Raw genomic sequence first — 23,145 nt, forward strand, 5'->3', positions numbered from 1 at the left:
CCGCTGGATAGGCACATGGCAATTTTCTCCTCCAATGGTTCAGCATCCTTCTAAATAAGATATTCATGAGGAAGCCATGAAAAGTGTTAATCAGAGGTGGCTTCTTACAACACATGAAATATCTAGACAAAATTGAAGTGTTTATTCAATCGCATACCAATTTCCAAATGTCAGCTAATTTTAGAATGGTCAAAATGAAACTTTTAAAGTTTTAACCTAAATACTGAAATGAGAGTGACTATAACACAGTGACTAATTCAGGTGTATATTTTTAAAAGAAGAAGAGAAAATACAAACAAGAAGTATCAATGCAAACTCACAGGTCTCTGCCACATAGAACTTCATCCTGCTCCTTGGATGGGCGTCGCCGCTGTCTGGTGGATGTGGTGGAAGATGCTGACGATGTTCCAGATTCCGAGTCCTCTGAACTTTGGCCTCCAGAGCTATTAACATCAAAAAGATGCTGTTCTACAGCTGACCGGATGGTTCTTTCTAAGAGTCTGGTAAAAAAGAATCAAGTCAATCAAGCAATCAGATTTATCAATGACTGCCTTTAAAAACAGGTGCCTGTAATTCTGGAAATATCAGTATTTCCAATGGAAGATCTACTACAGTTTCATGAGCAAAGACAGTATACGAGGCATTAATCTCAGAATATTTGCATTGTGCGTTAAAAAGAAAACTAATTCTACCAATTTGATAGTCATGTTTCTCATCTTTGTGAGTCCAGGATTACTGAAACGCTCACAGCAAGTCTAGCAACAATTACAGGAGGTATTCAGGAAGTAAAGGTCATTTAATATAATGCAGAATGAGGAAAGATTTTTTTTCCCCATGGAATAATAATGGACCTATTCTTACAAAGGTGAATTTCCTCCAGATTTCATACCAGTTCTGCAGAGGACAGTATGATTTACAAAGCAAACTGGCATGAATAATCTTACGATGTTTATTACCTATTTAGAATCCCTCTAAGATAAAATTATATAGGGAATAATGCTATCAAAAAAGAACACCTCACCAGAACAATTACTACTCATAACACAATGGCAAAATCTTTCCGAACCTCTATTTGATTAAACTGTGATGTACATAATTGAACTTGTACTCATGCAAACACCTCAAAGTATGTTACTGAAGAAAGGGCTGATTTACTTTGTTCAACCTGAGGGAAAGAGGTGAGCACGGGGGCTGAGAGGAGTGCATAATGAGACAGATAAGGCGTCATTTTTAAGCTATATAATCTTTCACTGTGTCTAAACCTTCTTTTATCACCACACTATTTAATTCTGAAGAAGCTGGCGTGGAAAATCTAAACTTATACTCCTCAAAGCACGTTTTCCTTCGCTTGAAAAAAGAATCACATCCAAACTCATCAAATTGGATACATTAAATATGTGTAGTTTTTTGTATATCAATTATACCTCAATAAAGCCGTTAAAAATTTTAACAAAAGCCACATATATATTTTTTTAAATGTTCAGATTGAGAAATACACTCACTTAAATGAGTTTTCAAAAATTTAAGAACTTTAGATTTTGCAAACGTCATTTTATAATAGGCTCCTGGTAATTTCATTAAAACCGTTTTAATAAAACAAAAAATTAAAAAATTAAAAAAAAAAAAAACGTTTTAATACAATGAGCAAGTATAGTCTAACTTGGGCATTAGAACTTTTATATTTAGAACTCCACATCCCAATGATTCAAGATTACCTAATAGTAGTACATAGGAATGTGAGTAAATTAATATATACACACAGACCAACCCCACACCTTTTCCAAACTATACAAGACGTATAAGTAAAGGTTATCAGGACACAAACAGGCAAGAACATGTCAGTCTTGGTATAATTCTGGAACCTCTTTAAAACTCACAAAGCTAAGAGAGGTCCATCCTGCCCTCTGATTGCTTTCTTACCTAACAAAGAAGAAAAAATATTCCCAATTCTTCCTATTAGATCCAAATTCATACCAATTAGTGCTTCTTCTAATTTTTCTTTCATCCTCCTTATCACTTCTTCCCTTCGTCCTCCACCTGATCCTGGCTGATGGAAGATGCTCCAAAAAGGCCCACCCGTGTCCCAGCAAGGAAGGAATAGAGGTGAGTGCGATGGAAAACCTTAGGACAAGGAACTATTCACAAACATTTATTTAGTACCTAATATATAGCAGGTACTTTTCTAGGTGTTAGGGATACAGCCATAAATATGACACACAAGGTCCCTGTGTTTATGGAGCTTACATTGCTATGAAGCAAGACAGACAATAAACAAATCATGGAATTTCAGATAGTGATAAATTTTCTACAAAATAGAGTACAGAGTTGGAGAGTGACTGTGTGTCGTCAGGGAGGCTTCTCAGATGAGATGACATTTGAACAAAGGGGTGAATGATAAGAAGGTGAATGGCTAGGCTGAGGCACAGCAAGGGCTCTGAGGTAGACATAAGCTTGGCCTGCTCCAGAAACAGAAGGTCGTGTGGTTGAAGCATAATGAGCGATGTGGTCAGAGAGGTAGGCAAGGGCAGATAACTGGAGTTTAGATTTCAGTCTAAGCGCAACTGGTAGCCTTAGGAGGAAAAAGATGTGATGAACATAATTAACAGAGCACTGTGCTGCCTTGTGGAAAAAGGACTTGTTGCCATCACTAATTTGCTTTCTTTTCTGTGTCCCTATTAGACTGTCAAGTCCCTGAAGGCAGAGCCCACGGCATATTTGACATTACACACTTCACACTACGCTTGGCATATTGTAGGTACTCAATAAACGCAGGCTGACTAAAAGTAACAAAGGAGTAAGTAAAGACACTGTTAATACTTTAACCTTTAATGGCATTCTCCACTGCAAAATACATCCCAAAGCATGCAGACTGCTTTGCAAATATTAATTGACTCTCACATTATTTTGACTGAAATAAACAAAAATCTTGCATGTTCAAATGGCTGAGCTGATTCTAGCCACACACCCACACGGCAGCTCAAATAGGAACACTTCTTATTTAAGTCTCTCCTCTGTGTAGTTTTAAAAATCATCACTAGTTGCTTATTGCATTAGTCTTCCAATACTATACACTATTAGAATAGCTTTTTTCTATTTAATAAATGGGAAGAGAGGGTAAAAAAAAAATCCAATCCAAATAACTTACTCTCCAGTTGTCGAAACATTGTTCACTTGGGATACACGGGTACTGTGGAAAAGAAGAAAAAGAGAGTCAGATTAGACAGAGGATCAGAGACTGTGAACCAAACATTTAAAGGAGATCCCAGACTGAAAGCATCAGCCAGACCCTCATGTGACGTTTAACCATCCACTGACATGCCGATTTTCACTTGTTTCTAGAATTAGAGATGACCCTGGGTGTTTATTGGTGAACAGTGTTTTTTCCTCCATGTTAAAGATGTCCATGACAGACAATTTCACCAGTGACCTTTGAAAACCATCTTTACCTCTCACCCTACTGCCACAGTCCTAGTTCAGGTTCTTTTCATTTTCCCCAAATGTTAATGCAGTTGCTGCTGACTGCCTTCCTGCTACCAACTCTACCCATTCCCCGCTCTCCCCAGCCCAAATCCATCCCAAGCTTAAGGTGAAGTTCAATGGTGAAATCACAGAGCACTGTCTCACTGCCATTCTTCAGAATTCTGCCCCTCTTGCCCAACTCTACGTTCATATAACCACAGTGAGGGCTGGGGCTGGCAGCTCTTTCAGTGTTATCTATAGCACTACCTTCTCACATTCTGCCCTCTAGTGCTTAGTGCACTTCTAAATCAAGATTCCAGAGTATCTAGGCTTAAAAAAATCTTTAGTGTATGTCAAACTATAGTTTTGCCTAATACATCTAATAATTCTCTCCTTTTTTCTTCCTTTATAGAAGACACCTGAAGAAAATAAAAGCTGTTGATGACCAGTATTGATGAGTTGCCTTTCAATTACTCCAAACATCCTAATTTATCCTATATAATTTTCAACATATGAACATGTTGCTTTGGAATCATCTGTCGAGATTTTCTCCATATATGTGTATATCTCATCTCTTTCCATTCAGAATCTAAGTGCCTCTGGATTGTATGACATTTTTCATTTTCTTTCATTACACTCCCTACCACTACCACCACCGTCACACCCAGTACAGTACTCATTCATTACCCCAGAGGTGATCAACAGACACTCGCTCTTTAACCCAGAGAATTCCCTTTAGTTAAAGCTGCAGCTCTTTGTCATGGCCACACACCACAGACAAATCCAAGAAAAACCACTTAAAATAATGCTATTGTGCACAAGGGAAACTGATGAGAAGAATCTTAATGAATAAGCGAACAAACAAACAAATAAATACACCCTAACACTCACCAAGTACTTATTATGTTTCAGACAGAGAAAATGTTTTTACAAAGATTTTCTCATTTGCTGTTTACAATAACCCCATAAGGTAGCTACTATTGTTTTTTTCCCCCTATTTTCAAATGAAGAGTTTATAGAGGTTAAGTAACTTGGCCACAGTCCTAGAGCGAAGAAGTAGATGAGTTGGGATTTGAACCATGCAAGTTTTAGCTTAGAGTCTAAGCTCTTAATCACTCTAGTAGACTTTCAATCCATCACTCACTAGAGTCATCCTTGCATATGGAACCCTGAACTTAGGTATTTTACTTTGCTTTTAATCACAACCACTTCTCCTCTGCCTCACAATGCCTGTTATTCACTGTGGTTCCCAGGTTACATAACCAACAATAAATCCTTTGCTGCTCTCTGTCCTCAACCGGAATAGGCAGTCTCTGCTCTTGATGTTTTGTGGCTCACCCTCTGTCAATTCAACACTGTATAATTAACTCCTGTACTCCACTTCTCAATGCAGTTACACAACCTTGCTTTTGGGAGCAGGGACGAACGTGAATAATGGCTCGGGGGCAACTAGAAGAGGAAAAAGAATGTAGACCTGCTAGATGCTAAAAACATTCCAAAGACACATAAGTATAATTAGCTAATTAGTCCTCCACGCCATCTCAGAATGAAGAGATATATTTCCCTTCCTCCCTTCTATACACGTTTGATTTGAACTTCTTTTTGCTTATTAAAGCACACATTGATATCTTTACGTTCCTTTTTTGGGGGTCGGGAGGAGGACAGAAAAGGAAAGGTGAGGAAGAAAGAGATAAGGAAATGACAAAAAACAAGACCAGGTTCTGAGATTACTAACTCTCTGAGTAAGTGCTTCTCAAACTCCAACGTGCATCAGAATCACCCAGGATCTTGCTGACACACAGGTGCTGATTCAGTAGGTCTATGTCTAGGGAAGCAGAAGCTGAGATTCTGCATTTCTAACAAATTCCTCAGTGATTCTGATGCTGTTGATTTCTGGAAGACACTGACGAGCAAGGCTCTAAATCCTTGCAACTAAAATTCTTTAAGACTTCAGTGACTTAGATCTATCACAATAGCTATCTTTAAACATTCTAATCTAAGTCATGAAGGTATGATTTGGAAAACTTATGCTACCCTGTGTGAATAAAAGGCAACATCAAAATTTTCCTCACCCAGCTTACAGAAAAATGACCAGAGCCATCTAAATCAGTCTTAAAAAGCCTTTCTCAGAATGCACAAGAAATGACTAAATCACAAATAAAACCAAGTTAAGTCATATTCATTTTTGCTAATATATTGATCTTAGGTTAAATTTACGATACATTTATATTTTTATGTTTAATAGTACTTTGGAATATTTTGGTATACTTAACGTGTCCATACTCCCATGTTTTTTAAACTGAATTTCTATAAAGAAAGTATTCTGAGAAGAGAATATTTTCCATTGGGAATCAGAAAAGAGAAGTTCTGGTCTTGGCTCTGCAGTTTACGTAGCTGAAATCACAGTCAGATTGTTGGTTAGCTTGCCATTTTGGGTTGGTTTCTTCATACAGAAAATGAAAGGCTTGGTTAGTGATCTCTGTGGTTTTCTTTTAGCTCTAAACGTTCATAACACTATCTCAGATTCAAGTTTATTGCCCTCAAGGTTAAATCGTTATGAAAGCTATAACTGCATATTTAGTGTTATGACACAGTGTCAATCATAGTTACGGCTTATTAGATACCAAAATGGCTTTGGTCAGGTGTTCAGCCACCTCCATAGTTCCTGTGGGATGTGTTTAACCATTCACCAATAACAAGATTTCTAAGAATATTTAATGTGAGACATAGGGACTGCTTCCATAGCTATAATTGGCTCATGGAGGTGATTCTAAGACACTGACAAAAAAGGCAATAAGCAAATAAGCTAAAGATATAGATTTCCTTCATCTACATGTAGCTTTTTTTACCCTCTGCAGACAACTAAGAAGAATGAACTTTTCTCAGAGTCCTTGACTGATTTGCTAAAACAATTTCTTACTTATGCAATATAAACACTTGAATATGGAAGAGTTCATTTCCTAATGTTGATAAAGCAAGTCTTCAAAACTGAAAGAAATAAGCTCACGTGCAGACTCCAGCATTATGGTCAATTTTATTACTCGAGCATAGTGTAAGTGATGATGCAACTGAATTCTCTGTTGCTATGGTCATTTAAAATAGATTCTAAGCCTACTCTAAAATATATTCTATGACATATTTAAATATATTTAGTCTTTATCTCTATTAGCAAACCCAAACTACATTTCCATAAGCTGATTATGCTCAGCAATATTCGTCTATAAAAATTTGCATGTGATAAGACGCACAGAATGCCTGTTGACAAGTGATTTTTAAATTAAATCTCTTGATTTGAAATTAAGAAATCTACATATAAAAATTTCAAATCTACTAAAACCAGACATCTTGAAAAAGCATATGTTCTCTTTTTCTGTATGTTTTCTTACTTTGGTATGTTCTCTTTTCTGCGGTGTAAAAAATTCTACCTGTACAATATTACTGTTTTAATAGAAACATTAAGTCTAACAGAATTATCCTTTTTGTCTAGAAGATAATATTTACATTTATTTGATTTTTTTTTAACGAATAAGGATTTAAAAGACAATTATGTGATGCTTCTTTAAGCCTAAGGATGAAGATCATGTAACCATCAAAATACGATGAGGCTCTAATTTGTTTATTTAACAGAATACAGTATTCTAAATATCATCTTAAAATACAAGTTGATATGCAGCATCAACATAATAACATGATTGTAACATTATTTCCTTATAATCATATAACAGATTTCTAAATTAAAATTTTTTCATGATTTTAGTTCATTCTTCATATTGCTATTCATTAAAACGAATATACTCAATCCTCAATATTTATTCACTTTGCTTTAACTTTTATCTATGATTATCATATGCAGAAATTTAATGGAGCATTTATAGGTTTTTAGACTGATAAAAATTGCATCATCCTTTTGTGGTGGAGTTATAGACAGTTTGGATACAAAAAGCCTCACATTTTGGTTTTAAATTATATTCTATGTACATAATACTAGAACATAAATTGAAAACATACTACATGGATATGACTCAGTAGGAGGAAAGTATTTATCCTCATACTTTATCAAACCTCATACTTCCTATTCCTTTAAATATTAGGACAGATTTGAAGGAAAAAAATTATTCTTTATTCCTATATCTTGACACTCTATTAAATATTTTCTAACAAATTAAATAGAGCCCATTAAAATGTCAAAATACTCCCCTCTGTATAGCTTCTTTCAGGCTCTAATTATTAAGAGTTTTCATTTTTACATATTTAGCATGTTTTTGCATAAAAAGAAATTCAGCATTTCTTTCGTTTTTAGACTAAGGTCTTTATAAAGCAAAATTATGAAATGAAATAGCTAGTTCACTATATATACTGTACCCATTTACAGATGAGGAAATTGAGCTTCAGAGAGGTTTAGTATCTCACTCAAGTTTACACAGCTCTGATTCTATCTCAAGTAATCTGGCTTCAGAGTGTGTCCTTAATAAGGTCATAATCTTTATTCACAAATAATGCCACTATTCACATAAATCTTTGGCTATACATCTAGTTATTTTCTTAGAATTAGAATAGATTACTAAAAATACTTTTTTGGATTCAAATGGAATTTTAGTCTTTTCAAAATTTATATATTCTAGAAAACTTTTTATCTAGATTTTCGTGTTTATTACTATAAAATTGCATAAAGTATTCTCTAATCTTTTAAAAACTACTATATCCCTTACAGCAAACTTCAATTCTGACTATTGGTACTGCTCTGTTTTTTCTTAAGTTTACCAGAGGTTTTTCTATTTTATAATTTTCATTTTTACTCCCAAGAACCAGTTCCTAGATTCAAATACCAGTTCTGCTCTTTTCCTGTTTTCTTTTATTATTACTAAATCCTTTTAGGTTTCCAAGATGTTGCTTTTCTTCCTTTTTGTAACTTCTTATTCTGAATGTGTGGCTTAGTTATTTTCAATCTTCTTAAGAAGGTAAAGTTATCTTTTAAAACGAGCTTAGACCTCATTCCACAAATTTTGATATGTACTTTTTCCCTTTTTCTTCTAAGTTTTCATTTCCTCTTTGAATTTTTTCCACCCTTTAGGAAAGTTTTCATTGGCTAGCTGGAAATTTTTTTGTTATTAATTAGACTGTGGTCAAAAAACATGACTGTTAAAATTTCTACTCTTCAAGAACTTTTACAGATAGTTGAATAATTTTTTAGAAAGTAGCAGGAATGCTTGAGCCCTATTTGCAGGGTGCAAAGTTTAGTATATGTAATGCTCATTTATTTTAAATATTATTAATTATATCAAATTCTCAGCGCTATTTTTATAAATTTTGTTTGTTATAGATATATAGTTGTATGTATAAGTTCCATACTTCAAATATATTTGCCTGTTTATCCCTGTTAGCTTAAGAGTTTAAATTTATACGATTTTGGGCCGGCCTTGTGGCTTAGCGGTTAAGTGTGTGTGCTCCGCTGCTGGCGGCTCGGGTTCGGATCCTGGGCGTGCACGGACGCACCCCTTCTCCAGCCATGCTGAGGCTGCATCCCACATACAGCAGCTGGAAGGATGTGCAGATATGACATGCAACTATCTACTGGGGCTTTGGGGGGAACAATAAATAAATAAAATTATAAAAAAAAATTTATACGACTTGATGCTATGCTATTTTACACATACGTATTTATAAACTTCTGGTCCTTAGTATGGATTTAACCTAACAGAGTAAGTCTAGGTTTGTTCTCTTTAACAAATTTGCCCTTGAACTCTAGTTGTTCTGGTATTGACGTCGCCATTTCTGCTTTCCTGTCGTTCACATTTATAAGATGTAAATTCTGTCTGTTTATTTTTAACCTTTTTGTGCCATTTTGGTTTAGGCATGGCTCTTTTGAACAAAATATAGTTCAAGTAGTCATTTTTTTTTTTAGTAATTTTAACCTTTATCAAAGAATTTAATCCATTTACATTTATTGGCATAGCTGATACATTTGTTCTAGTTTTGTGTTTTTGCTTTATGTTTTCTAATTTGGGAGCTTGGTCTTCCTTTGATTTCTGCCTTTGCTCTTATCTTCTAGCGGATTTGGAATACAAGAATCCTATGTACAATTCTACTAGTGGTTGCCTTTCATATCCATACATCTCTAATTATTAAAACTGAAGCAAAACCCCCAAAACTCTTGACTTCTGTTTCTATTCTCCTACCTTCCATGTAAGAGAAGAAATTAAGAATTTCATTACTTCCCTGCCTCTCCACCAATGAGTATAATCAGATTTCTACTTCTTAATCAAAAAAAATTTTTTTTGACTCACTTCTCAATTAGCAGGGCATATATTAACTTTGATTTCTACTTCTATTTCTATTAGTATGGTTTCTTCCTTAGAATCATAATTTTCAGGTTGGCTTTCCAATCTCTGACCTTCATATCTAGCATTATTTTTCTCACAGTTTGTTCTTTATCCTTTTCTTCTTCATTTTGGAAGAGCTTAAGTTTTTCTCTCATCATGTACTTGATTTGTTTTTAACAACTTCTGCTCTTTACTGCTTCCCACATAGTTTTTCAAGTCTCTGCTAATCCATTTCCAGGATTCCTTTTCCTCCTTATTTCAGCTGTTCTTCTGTGTCTCTAGCCTTTTAATTCTAAACCTACTCTCCCCCCACAGGTTCCTACTCATGTTTCAAAGAGGTTGGTTATGTCCTTCAGCATTTTTCAAGAAGATAAGCAATATGACTTTTCAAGCTTTCCTCTGAATCATATAAAACACAATTCCTGAAATCTATTTTTACACTGAGTCCTCAGAGAAAATCATCTTTTCCCTTAGTTTGTAACTTCTCTTCATAGGTTCCAAATAGTTCTTTATGTTTAGTGGTTCTTAAGGAGGATCCATCAATCCAGGCAGAGCCATTACCAACAACCTGAGTGGGTAGATTGTTCTTAGTTTATCTCATTGTCCTTTGGCTGTGGGCAGATACCCTCTCTTGGATTTAGACTTTAAGAGCCAGTATATGAGTCTGCTCTAGAACAATCTATAATGCATACTTGGGTGCACTTGCTGTTTGGTCCAATTTTATGACTAAGCTGGAGAATCAGAAACAAATTTGTAGTTGGTCTTCAGTGTACTCTTGACAGCATGCATTAAATCCAACAATCTTCCTGCCTTTATCCTTTTTTCAAATGCTTTAGTTAGGTGACTGAGCATCCCAGGGGGATCCCCTCCCCTTTCCATTGTTTTGTACTGAATGTTCTAGTCTCTGAACCGATACTGAAATAAAGAAGCTGATGGGAGAAACTCTGGATGGTTCAGAAAGTAAGTTTCTCTTCAGCTAGGGGAATGTCACTTGCTTTTCTGGTCAGTGCAGTAGACAGTGGAACGACTCCAAGCCAGTTTTTTTCCCTTTGTTCTCTCTTTGTGGCCATCTGTATTATTTAGATGGTGGAACATGAGGTCTGCAGGCAAAAATATGTTTCTCAATCCATCCCATTGATGTGTGACCTTTGATATATGGTTTTATCAGTATTATAAAGCTGTCTCTAGTTCTTGTCTTTGGTATCATCATTAAATGTAAATGGGAGGCTGGGAGTAGTTAGATCAGGAACAGCTAGCCTGCTACTTATTTAACTAGAGGTTTACATTTTATTAAAATCTGAAATTCTTATAAACAGAAGTCTATACGGAGGCAGGGAGACTGAAGAATGAAGCAGCAAGAGGTCTAGACAGAATGGCTACAAAGGTGTCATTTTCTACAAGTAAATTTTCTCTTTGCTTTATCATGCTAAGGGAAGACACGAAGAGAAGCATAAAAAACATAAAAACTTATACAATTTATCTTTATCAGTACAGCCTAAACATATGCTTAGTATTTTAATATTGATAGAATTAAACCCAGAATCTATATTTATCTATTACTAAGCAAAATATGATTAGTGAAGCTCAGATGTCAAGAACTCAGTATTGAATCTGCAAAGAATTGTATGATAAACAGTAGTAAAGTTTCTAACCAATTCTTCAGTATAAAATAACCACGCAGTTGGTCTGGGTTAGTGGTTTTCAGCTAGGGGCGTGCATCAAAATCTCCTATGACATTTTCTTCCTTCAAATTTTTTGACTGTGGTAAAATACACATAATACAAAATTTACCATCTTAACCTTTTTTTTTTTTTTTTTTTTTTGCTGAGAAGAGTCACCCTGAGCTAACATCTGTCGCCAATCCTCTTTTTGCTTGAGGAAGATTCACCTTAAGCTAACATCTGTTGCAAATCTTCCTCTATTTAGTATGTGGGCTGCCGCCATAGTGTGACCACTGACCAGCAGCGTAGGTTTGCGCCTGGGAACTGAACCCGGGACACCAAAGCAGAGCACACCGAACTTAACCAGTAGGCCACTGGGGCTGACTCCCATCTTAACCATTTTTAAGTGTACAGTTTAGTGGTATTAAGCACAGTCATGTGCCACATAACAATGTTTTGGTCAACAAAGGACTGCATATACAAAGGTGGTCCCATAAGATTAGTACCATATAGGCTAGATGTATCGTTGGCTATGCCATCTAGGTTTGTGTAAGTACTGTAGAGGAGGAAGAAATTTTCCTCTACACTTCTAGATTCTTCTGGCTGGTCTAAGAATTAAATTGACATGAAACAAATTAACAAGAGAAAAACAAACAAAAGTTTAATAACATGTTCATATGGAAGAAACCCAGGAAAACCGAGTAACTCCCCAAAATGGCCAAAGCCCTCACCTTAAGTACTATCTTCACCTACAGAGAAAAGAGGATGTTAGGGGTGAGGAGAGCCAGGGACTTCAAAGGGAAGGAAGGCAAAGGTAGGTGAAAAGGAGCAAACGTTTGGAAAAACAGTGTTTGGCCACAAAGAAACAGAACAACAGAGAGAGGCGCCCCACGAAGAGGCTTTTCTAGGTTCCTTCCTATCTATCACCTAGTTCACGTTATGCTAAGGTGATTACTTGCTTTCTGACATAGGTTTTCTAATCTGAATTCTTTTAGGTAGTAAAGGATGATGTAACAAGAAAAACTTTTTGAGTCTTTTATTTCTTAAAAATAATCAGCCTAAAATAATCCTCATGTTAAAGAGATACATTTTAGGGTGGCAAATTTGTTCCCCTTCAGTATACTCTATGATGTTTGCACAACAACAAAATTGCCTAATGCCGCATTTCTCAGAACATAATCCCATCGTTAAACGATGCATAACTGAATGTTCACATTGCTGTGCAACCGTCACCACCCTCCATCTCCAGAACTCTTTTCATCTTGTAAAACTGAAACTGTGTACCCATTAAACAATAACTCCTGATTCTCCCCTTTTTCCCTGGCCATGGCAACCACCATCCTACTTTATGTCTCTATAAATTTGACTACATTAGGTATCTCATATAAGTGGAATCAAACAGTAGCTGTCTTTTTGTGACTGGCCTATTTCACTCAGCATAATGTCCTCAAGGTTCATCCACGTTGTGCATGTGTCAGGAGTTCCTTCCTTATTTAAGGCTTAATAATACTCCGTTGTGTGTATATACTGTATTTTGTTTATCCAGTCATCTGTTGATGGACACTTAGGTTGCTTCTACCTTTTGCCTATTAAAAATAATGCTGCCAGGAACATGGGTGTACAAATATTTCTTCAGGACCCTGCTTTCAATTTCTCTTCATCTTTGCCAACACTTGTTATTTTCGTTAATTTTGATAGCCATCCTCATGGGTGTGAGGTGATACCTTGTTGTAGTTTTGATTTCCATTTCCCTGATGCTTAGCGATGTCAAGCGTCTTTTCATGTGCTTATTGGCCATTTGTATGTCTTCTTTGGAGAAATGTCCATTCAAATTTTTTGCCCATTTTTTAATAGGGTTGCTTTGCTTTTGCCGTTGTTGTTGAGTTTTAGGAGTTCTCTATTCTGGATGTTAATCTCTTATCAGATTTATGATTTGCAAATATTTTCCCCAATTCCATGGGTTGCCTTTTTACTCTGTTGATAGTGTCTTTTTTTGATGCACAAAATCTTTAAATTTTCATAAGTCCAATTTGTCTACTTTTTCTTTTGTTTCATGTGCCTTTGGTGTCATAGCTAAGAAATCATTGCCACATCCAATGTCGTGTAGCTTTTGCCTGATGTTTTCTTCTAAGAGTTGTATAATTTTAGCTCTTACGTTTAGGTCTTTGATCATTTTGAGTTAATTTTTGTATATGGTTTTGGGTAAGGGCTCAAATTCATGCTTTTGCATGTGGATATCCAGTTTTGCCAGCACTATTTGTTGGAAAGACTCTCCTATGACACTTTTCAAAAATATGGACACCCGGCCCCATCTTGGCCAGTGCGACTGAAGCATCTTTAAAGAGTTTCACATACTTCATACCATAAAGATGGTGTTATCAAAAACCAGAAAATAACAAGTGTTAACAAGGATGTGGAGAAATTGGACTCTTGTGCATTACTAGTGGAAACGCATTTAAAAATGGTTAAGGTGGTAAATGTTACATGTACTTATCACAATTTAAAAAACAATTAAAAATGGTTAAATGGTAAATTTTATGTTATTTATATTTACCACCTCCCGCTCCTCCAAAAAACGAGCTCCACAGGCAGAGGTGACATGCCTCCTCAGTTTAGAAATAAAATTTCAGTAAAAAAGGACAAGGAAAGCAAACATTTTTAATATACAGTTATTTGTGTCTAAAGACACCCAAATATCTAGCTGATTTTATCATCTGGGAAAAAATCAAGTAGATAATTAAGTAAACAGCCTGCTTGTTTCCTCCACATGTTAGTCAGTAGCCTGAAACAGGCCTATAAACAAATATAATATCTTAAATGCTACACTTCTCCAAACACTCCCATCTGATGAGAGATTTTTACCTTGAAATGATAATTTAGAAAACATACAGTATGGTTAAGGAGAAAAATAAACCATTACAAATTTAATGAAATATGACCAACAAATCCTAGCACAAGTTGTTTGGAAAGGTAATCCCCAAAAAGCTATCTAAAAATGATCTAGAAGGAATTTTTCTACATATTAAGATAGGAGTGGTATGATATAATTGCCAGGTCCCATCTAATGTCAGGTAATATTTCAATCTGAATTTATGCAAAGCTAAATTTTTTCTTCAATGTAAATTCTACAATTAAAAGACTTTAATAAAATTGATGGTTCCTAGTTTCTAGGGAAAAAAATTAGCAAAATCCTAAAGAATGAGTTTGTAGGCCAGACAGCTAATTTAGAAATAAATCTATTTGACGTTCCTGATTCAGGAAAATTAGAAAACATATGAAATACTGAAACTGACCCTAAGCAATTCTAAATCTGCTAAAACAGTAATTTAGCTTTAATTTGCACTGTGAGTATTAAAACTTGGACTGAAATTAATAAAGACAGTCAATTTCAGAGTTTCAACAGAGCATAAAATGAGAAAGAGAAAGCAGAGGAAGATCAGTGTAGATGATAGAAGACAAGTATTAGGAACCAAAGAGCCACCATTCAGAGGCCAGGTGCCCAGTGAACAAGACTGGTTACAGGTTATGTGGCCCCAAAGCACATATTTAGAATTTTGATACAGCACAGGCAAAGAGGGATTCCAGGTACACAGGCTATATGTATAATCCAGGAACTTGTAAAGAAGGAGGAATTCAAGGGTTGAAGTCTGACAGGATGGGAGGAGGACAGGATCTGACCCTGGTCATAGGGAACCAGAAGGTAGTGAAGGTGAGGTGGGAGCAGGCAGAGATGAAGAGGAACAACGTGCAGATTAAGAACAGCAGTCCAGTGGAAACAACCCCAGAAATCAAAACCCGGGCTTGCACACACTGAAGACGCAGACAAACAGAAGCAGAACTAGCAACAGACCCTAGACAGATCTGACTGGATGCCAGGAAAAGGAATTTACACAATAACAGTTCGAATGTGGCAGAGAACAACCACCACAGCGAGTTGCTTTGATGCTAATCTGAGCAATCAAGGTAGGGGATCCTTTTCCGGGATTCCAACCCAGATTATGAAAGAAGCCAGGGTACGGACATCCTGGCCAAGAACGTTCTTCACCGTAAGTTTACAGGTTCACATTTATTTTCTGCAATCTCACTAAGGGTTTGGCATAACCTGCCTTTCCCTTTCATTTCCTTAATCACTTCAACACGGTGGGTAATCTCTAATGAGCATCTGGGGAACAAGGACACCCACTGTTTGAGCTGCAATAAACCTGCCACATGGGACGGAGGCAGGTGTCGATTTGTAGCTACCATTTCTTTCCTTTGCAAAAAAGGACAAATGGCTCTGTGGTGAGTTAGGTTAGGCTGGAGACGTAGTGAAATCAGAGAAGACAGAGTTCTTATCACAGAAGACATTGAACCTAGAAGGAGAATATATGAGTGCCTGTCTATTATAACAGCCTTACCTTACTACAGAAAGGATCGAAGCCAATTGAAATGTACAGCAGACTAACATGTGGTTCAGCCATGACTGTTAACATAGAATCACAATCACAGAAACTGAAATTCTACAAGGTGAAAAGTGGAGCAAGCTAAAGACTGAAATGGCCTCTCTGGTTCCCTGTTCTTGCATCCCACTCCCCTTCCCGTAGCTACAAGAAGGTTCTGGAATCTCCACTAGTGCACTGCAGCCTCTCTGTATGCTCTCCATCTCTATCCCTCTACCCAGACAGACTGTCTTGTCATTATAAATAATGCACCTTGTCTCCACTCCAATAGCTGGAAGCCTGTCGGATCTCCAGTATCCGAGTTCCTTTATGGATCATTATTCTTCCTCTGAGACTGGAGCCCTGCTTTGCTCTTATCTTCTTTCTGTTTTGATCTGGTCTCCCTGAAGACTGCCCACTCCCAGGCTTGTAGCCACTGAGTTTTGCCATTCTATCTCATGCTGGACCTTTCAGAATAAACCACCAAACTGAATACCCCACCACTGACTAGCTGTCCCATGCCCATCCCCTCTGCTGGCTGCTTGTGGCTGGATCTACTACTAGTGAGTACCCACCTCAGCTGACTGTCTCATCTCTTGATGGGGCCTTTCATCCCCCCTTGCCCCCAGTCCCCCAGAAAAAACCTGACCAATCAACACTGTCAAAATACAACATACAGCATTCAATATCCCACATTCCTACTCAGGGAAGATATCATTTTGCAAATGATATCTTTTACCAGTTTACCAGTCACTTTTCAAAGGCAGAGTAAGTATTATTTTGGATTTAAAAGAGCCAATTTAGTTTTTCATCATGTCAACAAATCATTCTGAAATCCATGAGTCTTGCAATAACTCCCCTTTTTGAGCATTGCATTAAAGAGATCTTAAGTAATCAAGTGGGAGGGAACGAAATGGAACAAGGAAGCAACAGAAATTTATTTAAAACATTGAAGCAGTCATTTGCTCTTACTGGAGGTAGTGCAAAAAAAGGTGCACTAATTTATAAATTAAATTATCATTGGACATGTTATATTTCTAGTTGAAAAATCTAGAATTAATCATAATTAATAATCGTGTTTTCTGTCTTCTACTTGAATTGTGTATGCTAGAATAACCCAAGAAAAATCAATCTTAAACCAGCCATGCAACTAATTTGAAAAAAAAAAATAGGTTCACGTTTTACCAATAGATTTCCCTGCTTCATGTCAAGTGGGTAACACAAAAAATTAACTTGTACCAACCTATTCTTACCTAATTTCTAAGACTATCACATAATGTTAATTCAGAAAAAGAAAGTACATTTGAATATAATGTTATTCAGAAAAAGAAAGTACATTTGAAATTTTAATTTCAGGCCAAATAATTACTATTTTTGCATTCATGAAATAGCTCTACTTAGTTTAAACTCTCATATGAAAAGAATGCCTCCTGGTAACTTTTCTTTTTTCTGCAATTTTACCTCTACTGTAAATGTGGGCTAGTATGCATATTAATTTTTTTTCTATTTTTACCACATTTAATTTTTTTGACTCTTAATATTAAAAGGTCAAATAGCTTCTATCGAGAGTTCAGTAAATATATTAATTATATTTACATTCTTTTACTTTCATTTTCCAAGTACAGCATTTCTTTTTCAAGACTACATTATTATTAGTCTAGGTAATTGCAAAAATTATCACACTATAAAACACAATTATGTGTCTGTGAGGACTTGACTTACAAACTCATTTCCCTATCTGCTTTTTAAAATAGTGGTAAAAAAAAATTCAATACTATGCAAAACATAGATTGATGTTACTCAGAGTAATAAAAATAAGACTTTCAGAGAACTAATAGTTCTCATTAGTTGGCATGATCTAGTGCTGTAGTCTGCTGTACTGTGTAAAACTTAATCTCCATTAATATATGATAATCATTTATTTGATATTACTGTGTATATTTACATAATGAATACCAGAGTCACCATGTACTCAGCAACAATATCCTCATGTGTTTACAGTAATTGCACAGTTGAGATAGCCTATGAACCAGAATATGCTGATTTGGTTGGCAGGAAACCAGGATGAATCAAATGGACCACCATGTTGTCTCAAACTGAAACCTCAAACGTTCCCTCTCTTTGCCACCAAGTGATTATGCAATAGGCTTCAAGTCCCTAAAGGGTAGAACATTTCTGAAAAGCAGTTACTTGGCTAAGCCTGAAGTCCTATGACACATTTCTGAACTATTGGTGGTTCATATTAAAGTCTAAATCTAACTCTGGGACTACTGCAACAAATCAGATTCAAAAACAAACAAACGATGTATCATATATCCTGACATTTCTTTTAAAAAAGATTTCAAAATTGAGGAAAAATTTTTTAAAAACTTCAGCAATTTTAACTTTAATTTATATGGTCATATTATCTTCAAATATATTTTCTAAGCCTTTGAAATGGGTAAGTAATGAGGAAAGAAACGTAATAAGTAAGAAAAACTTGGTTTTAGGTTACACATAAGTCAAATGGTTTCATTGAAAATCACATCAATATAGCAACTTTTTAATCTGGAGAGAAGAGATTTCGTCTAATATCTACTTTGAATTCTGTAAACTTAGGTGTTTTAATAGTTGTTATTCTTGATTTATAAACTTCAGAAAATAACCCTGAACTCCACGAACTTGCCGAATATTTGGTTTCACCCTGCCCTACTATATAGAAAAAGATCTAACATAACCCAAGAAAGTGAGTGTGTGCTCACAACCGTCCCCCATCTGTACAGATGTACAGAATAGAGATTTTTAAATTTAGGTGACAGCCTAATCATCGGGCAGTTTTTGAAATTAAAATGCCTACCCTGACATTTCTGAATTTAAACAAATCTTATTTTAGTCTTTTCAACTATATTAAAATTTGTTTTAAGATTTCTTAAACCAAAGAGAAGAAAAATACAGCATGGACAATACGGTGAAAAGCTCCAATAAGGTTAGTCTGGCCACAGTGTAGAATATTCTGCTGAAAAGAATTAAAATGGGCAAATAAATCCAAAGAAGCCTTAACCCTTCTCCATTCCCTGTAACAGACCAACCAAAATCAAATAAATACCTCAAATAGAAAGGTGACATAGGTCTTTCATCTTCCTGCGAACTAAAAGGAAAATAAATTTTGAATTAATATAATTTCTGTTAATATTATGTCAATTTTATAAAACTCTGTCCTACCCGTCACAAATTTTGTTTTGACACATTAGAGCTGATCTAATGAGTAAAGTTAGTAAAATACTCTCTACATTGGACCTAGCCAAGGCCAATTACTACTTCAAGGAAGACCATCGAGAGAGGTTTCTTTCGGGGCCGGCCCGTGGCTTAGCGGTTAAGTGCTCGCACTCTGATACTGGTGGCCTGGGTTCAGATCCTGGGCACGCACCAACGCGCTGCTTCTCCGGCCATGCTGAGGTGGTATCCCACATACAGCAACTAGAAGGATGTGCAACTATGACATACAACTACCTACTGGGGCTTTGGGGAGAAAAAGGAAAAAAAAAGGAGGAGGATTGGCAATAGATGTTAGCTCAGGGCCGGCCTTTCTCAGCACAAAAAAAAAGAGAAGGATTGGCATGGATGTTAGCTCAGGGCTGATCTTCCTCACAAAAAAAAAAAATAGAGAGAGGTTTCTTTCAAGATTAGCCTAAGGCAAAAGTAATTCACATCACACTTTCAAGAGGAAGCTTTTGACAACCTGATTCTACAAGCCCAATCTAAGTATTCATACATTACACATAAATCCTTAAAGTAATTACATCCTCAGTTATCTCAATAAAGCTAATTACAGCTCATTAACACGATGATGAAAGTAAGAAACAGCCAAAGAATATTCCTGTTAAGTGAGAGCCACTTCAGGAATGACACCCTAGCAATGAAAAGCATGTCAGTAAGCAACGCTCATGCTCTGTCTTCTGTAGTTACTCTAGGTATTAACGAGTGTGGACAACACGAAAGGACATAAACAAAATTGAAAAAATAGGTTAAATTCCTTGAACGACACAGATGCAATATGAAGCTTAATACAAAAATATTTAATTAAAAAAATGTAAAACATATATTACAATAAAATATTTTTTCCTTTCTTTAATATGTTTTTTTCTTCTGAGAAATGACCTCAAAACAAAGAATGAGTCTCTCCCCCTTAGTGTCTCCTGGAGTGGTCTTTGAACATTTTTGATTATGCACTTGTATAAAATTTGCTTTTAAGCAGCCACTCCCCTCAATATATGACTAAGTATCTATCAGATTATGTGCATCATTAAAGAGACAAAAGTAAAAAAGTAAAGTATTAGATAAAATTAGAAAGAAGCTCTAACATTTTCTTTTTGTACTTGTATGATTAATCTTGTACACCACCTTTGAGGAAGCAACTTAACTTCAGCATTCTTTCTCTCTCTTTCCTTTTTGGCTTATTTTTTATTTTCTTAAGCATCATTGATGAAAAGAGAAAAGTTTGCTTCAATTGGTAATATTACACTGACAATCACCAAAATCTTATTACCAAGTTATAATGCACGCGCACACACACACACACACACACACACAAATCTGTCCTGAAAGTTGAAAAGGTCTCAACATTTTAGTTGGAAGATGGCACATAAAATATGACATACTATTTTTCATTCTCTCAAGATTTTGGTTTCCAATCTCAATACGGCTTAGCTGTTCTAATGTTTACGTTGCCAAAGATTTTAATGTTTGTAACTGATTGTGCTAGTTCTTCCCAAGTGAAGGGTAAGTGATGGATCAGCTTTACTATCGACTCCAATGTGGACGGGCTGAGGGCAAAGTTTGTTGAGTTGGGTTGCAGAGCTGAAGAGTTAGAGGCGACGACATCTTGGGAAGAAACCACCTGGAGCAGTGCTGTTACAGGACGTGACTACTTCAAGCCAAACTGATACAAGGAGCTTACACACTGGACTTCAAAATAGTCCTTGAAAACAGTTAAGTTATAAAAATGTTAGAATTGGGGGCTGGCCCCATGGCGTAGCAGTTAAGTGCGTGCGCTCCACTGCTGGAGGCCCGGGTTTGGATCCTGGGCGTGCACCCATACACCGCTTGTCAGGCCATGCTGTGGCAGCGTCCCATATAAAGTAGAGGAAGATGGGCATGGATGTTAGCTCAGGGCCAGTCTTCCTCAGCAAAAAGAGGAGGATTGGCATGGATGTTAGCTCAAGGCTGATCTTCTTCACACACACACACACACACACACAAAAATGTTGGAATTGGATTTGTTACCTAATCAAGGACTCAGTGTCAAAAAGTGCTAATTATAACCAACACTATGCAAAAAGGATGCAACTAAAAACCTATAATGATTTTGTTATCACAGGAAAATTGCCTCCATGTTATAAAATGGACACTGTATTAAATACTTTTTTTTGCCCAGAACGGATCCTTAACTCTAACACTTAACGAATTATAATGAAAATTAACAAGGGTACTTTATTGAACATTCAATTAGCAATATGGTTGGTTTTCTTAAAACTTAGAACTGCTGTGGGGAGATGATTTAGATGGTGCAGGGTGGGTTCTGAACACAGCTGTTCACGTGTTTTAGCTAATGATTTTTGTGTGTGTGCTACATTTCTTTGTAGCAACACAGGCAATCAAAATCAATCCATCCTTTCTTCCTTTATACCTTCCTCTCCCTCACACATGTATTCATCAGCTAGGCACTACTAGGTGCTCTATGTTAACTACCTCGTGCAAATCCTCACAAAAATTTTCCCTGGTACTTGCCCCACACTTGAGGAAAGCAGGCTCAGAGTGGGCACGTAACTTATCCAGGTCACACAGCCAGTGATGTGTAAATCATTTTATTACATGTTAGGCCATTTTTGTTGTTTACTCTCTTCCCTTCAATTTCAACCTATCAAAATATGGTGGGATGAATAGGTGAGTGAAGAAAATTCATGTGATGGCCAGTCTGCATTCTTGTAGCCCTCAACAAGATCTCGTGGACATTATAAGCTCTGTGTCATGCTTCTGATTATTGCAACTCTACAGCGACCTCAGTCAAAGTCCATTCACAATGCCTCATGCCTGATAGCACGTACAAAGTGATTAATTTATTAAAATGTACTGGCAGTATGTCAAGAATGTCTCTTGATAGAAACACAAGTTTTTAGTCATAAGCAAATATTTTTCAGGCTGCGTTTGCACAAAGTAAATTTGTCAATGAAAGACAAAAATCAGAATTCCTAATTTGGATATGTCCCTGAATTCTGAACTGTTTTAAGTGTTCCAAAAAAGAAAATGTGGGGCCAGCCCAGTGGCGCAAGCAGTTAAGTGCACGCGCTCCACTGCGGCGGCCCGGGGTTCGCAGGTTCGGATCCTTGGCGCACACCAATGCACTGCTTGTCAAGCCATGCTGTGGCGGCATTCCATATAACGTTGAGGAAGATGGGCATGGATGTTAGCTCAGGGCCAATTTTCCTCAGCAAAAAAAGAAAAGAAAAGAAAATGTAAGCAATTTAAATAAAATGAAACCAACTCACTATTAGATTTACTCAATCAGCAGTAGTCAACAGGGCAGCAATCCATGCACCATACCCAAGAAGAACAATATAATTTGAAAAGAAAATGAGGATAAATAAATCAATTTTGATCTTTAATTAGCATATTTCTCTTTTCCCTTTCATAAAATTACCCTTGCCTGGGGTTTGGTAATGTAATCTTCCCAAAAGTGCAAATTCTAAAACAGCTAAAGCGTTGATTTTAAGTTGATTAAATCAATTAATTCTAAAAAGCAATTTAATGCACTGATTAGGCCATTTTAAAGAAAAATGGCCAAGGACAATTATTCCAAGTAGAATTGAGAAAATAAAATTTTCCACAAAATTTATACATCCAAATGCAAAACATTTGAAAAGATCACCATTTCTACATCTGTGCAAAATGGATATTGCACTATTACGAAGGCCCCCAGGCATCTATGTAGAGAGGGTACTTATGCCTGTGCCTGGTTTGTGTCAGTCGCAGGCATGTCCAATGATATTAAATGAGTCATGAATTTTTGCCTAAATTTTAAATTGAGAATTCTGATTCACTTTTAGTTTTTTAAAATAAGCACATGTACTGTGAATGAAAAAGGGAGTGTGTGTCATGAAATTAAGCCAATGACAAATTGTAACAACTTGGAATTCATTCAATTTCCTCCTTGGATACAAGTATAAACCCCATGTTTTAATTATTTCCTGTTTGCTGACTCTGAATAACGGCCAAGCTTAAGCAGCCAATTATCTTCCCTTTTTTGTTAAT

General features: G+C 36.2%; 1 protein-coding gene across 11 annotated transcripts in view; it reads right to left on the bottom strand.

Moving 5' to 3' along the window:
* FAM13A (family with sequence similarity 13 member A) overlaps positions 1 to 23,145 on the bottom strand; it is a 346,516-nt gene that overhangs the window by 63,814 nt on the left and 259,557 nt on the right. For 9 of the 11 annotated variants that reach the window (XR_015552950.1, XM_087434589.1, XM_087434588.1 and 6 more), the window contains exons 8-10: positions 18,944 to 18,985; positions 3,146 to 3,187; positions 321 to 500 (exon numbers count right to left, since the gene is read on the bottom strand). Coding sequence is in view for 10 of the 11 variants with exons in the window: in XM_087434589.1 (XP_087290715.1) it covers positions 321 to 500; positions 3,146 to 3,187; positions 18,944 to 18,985 (264 nt within the window). In the remaining variant the exon portion in view is untranslated. The remainder of the gene's footprint in view (positions 1 to 320; positions 501 to 3,145; positions 3,188 to 18,943; positions 18,986 to 23,145) is intronic. The other 2 variants (XM_087434585.1, XM_087434584.1) reach the window with 1 other exon arrangement.

This window comes from Ceratotherium simum, chromosome 8 (assembly GCF_057802395.1).
Source record: "Ceratotherium simum simum isolate JZ-2026a chromosome 8, ASM5780239v1, whole genome shotgun sequence".
NCBI lineage: Eukaryota > Metazoa > Chordata > Mammalia > Perissodactyla > Rhinocerotidae > Ceratotherium > Ceratotherium simum.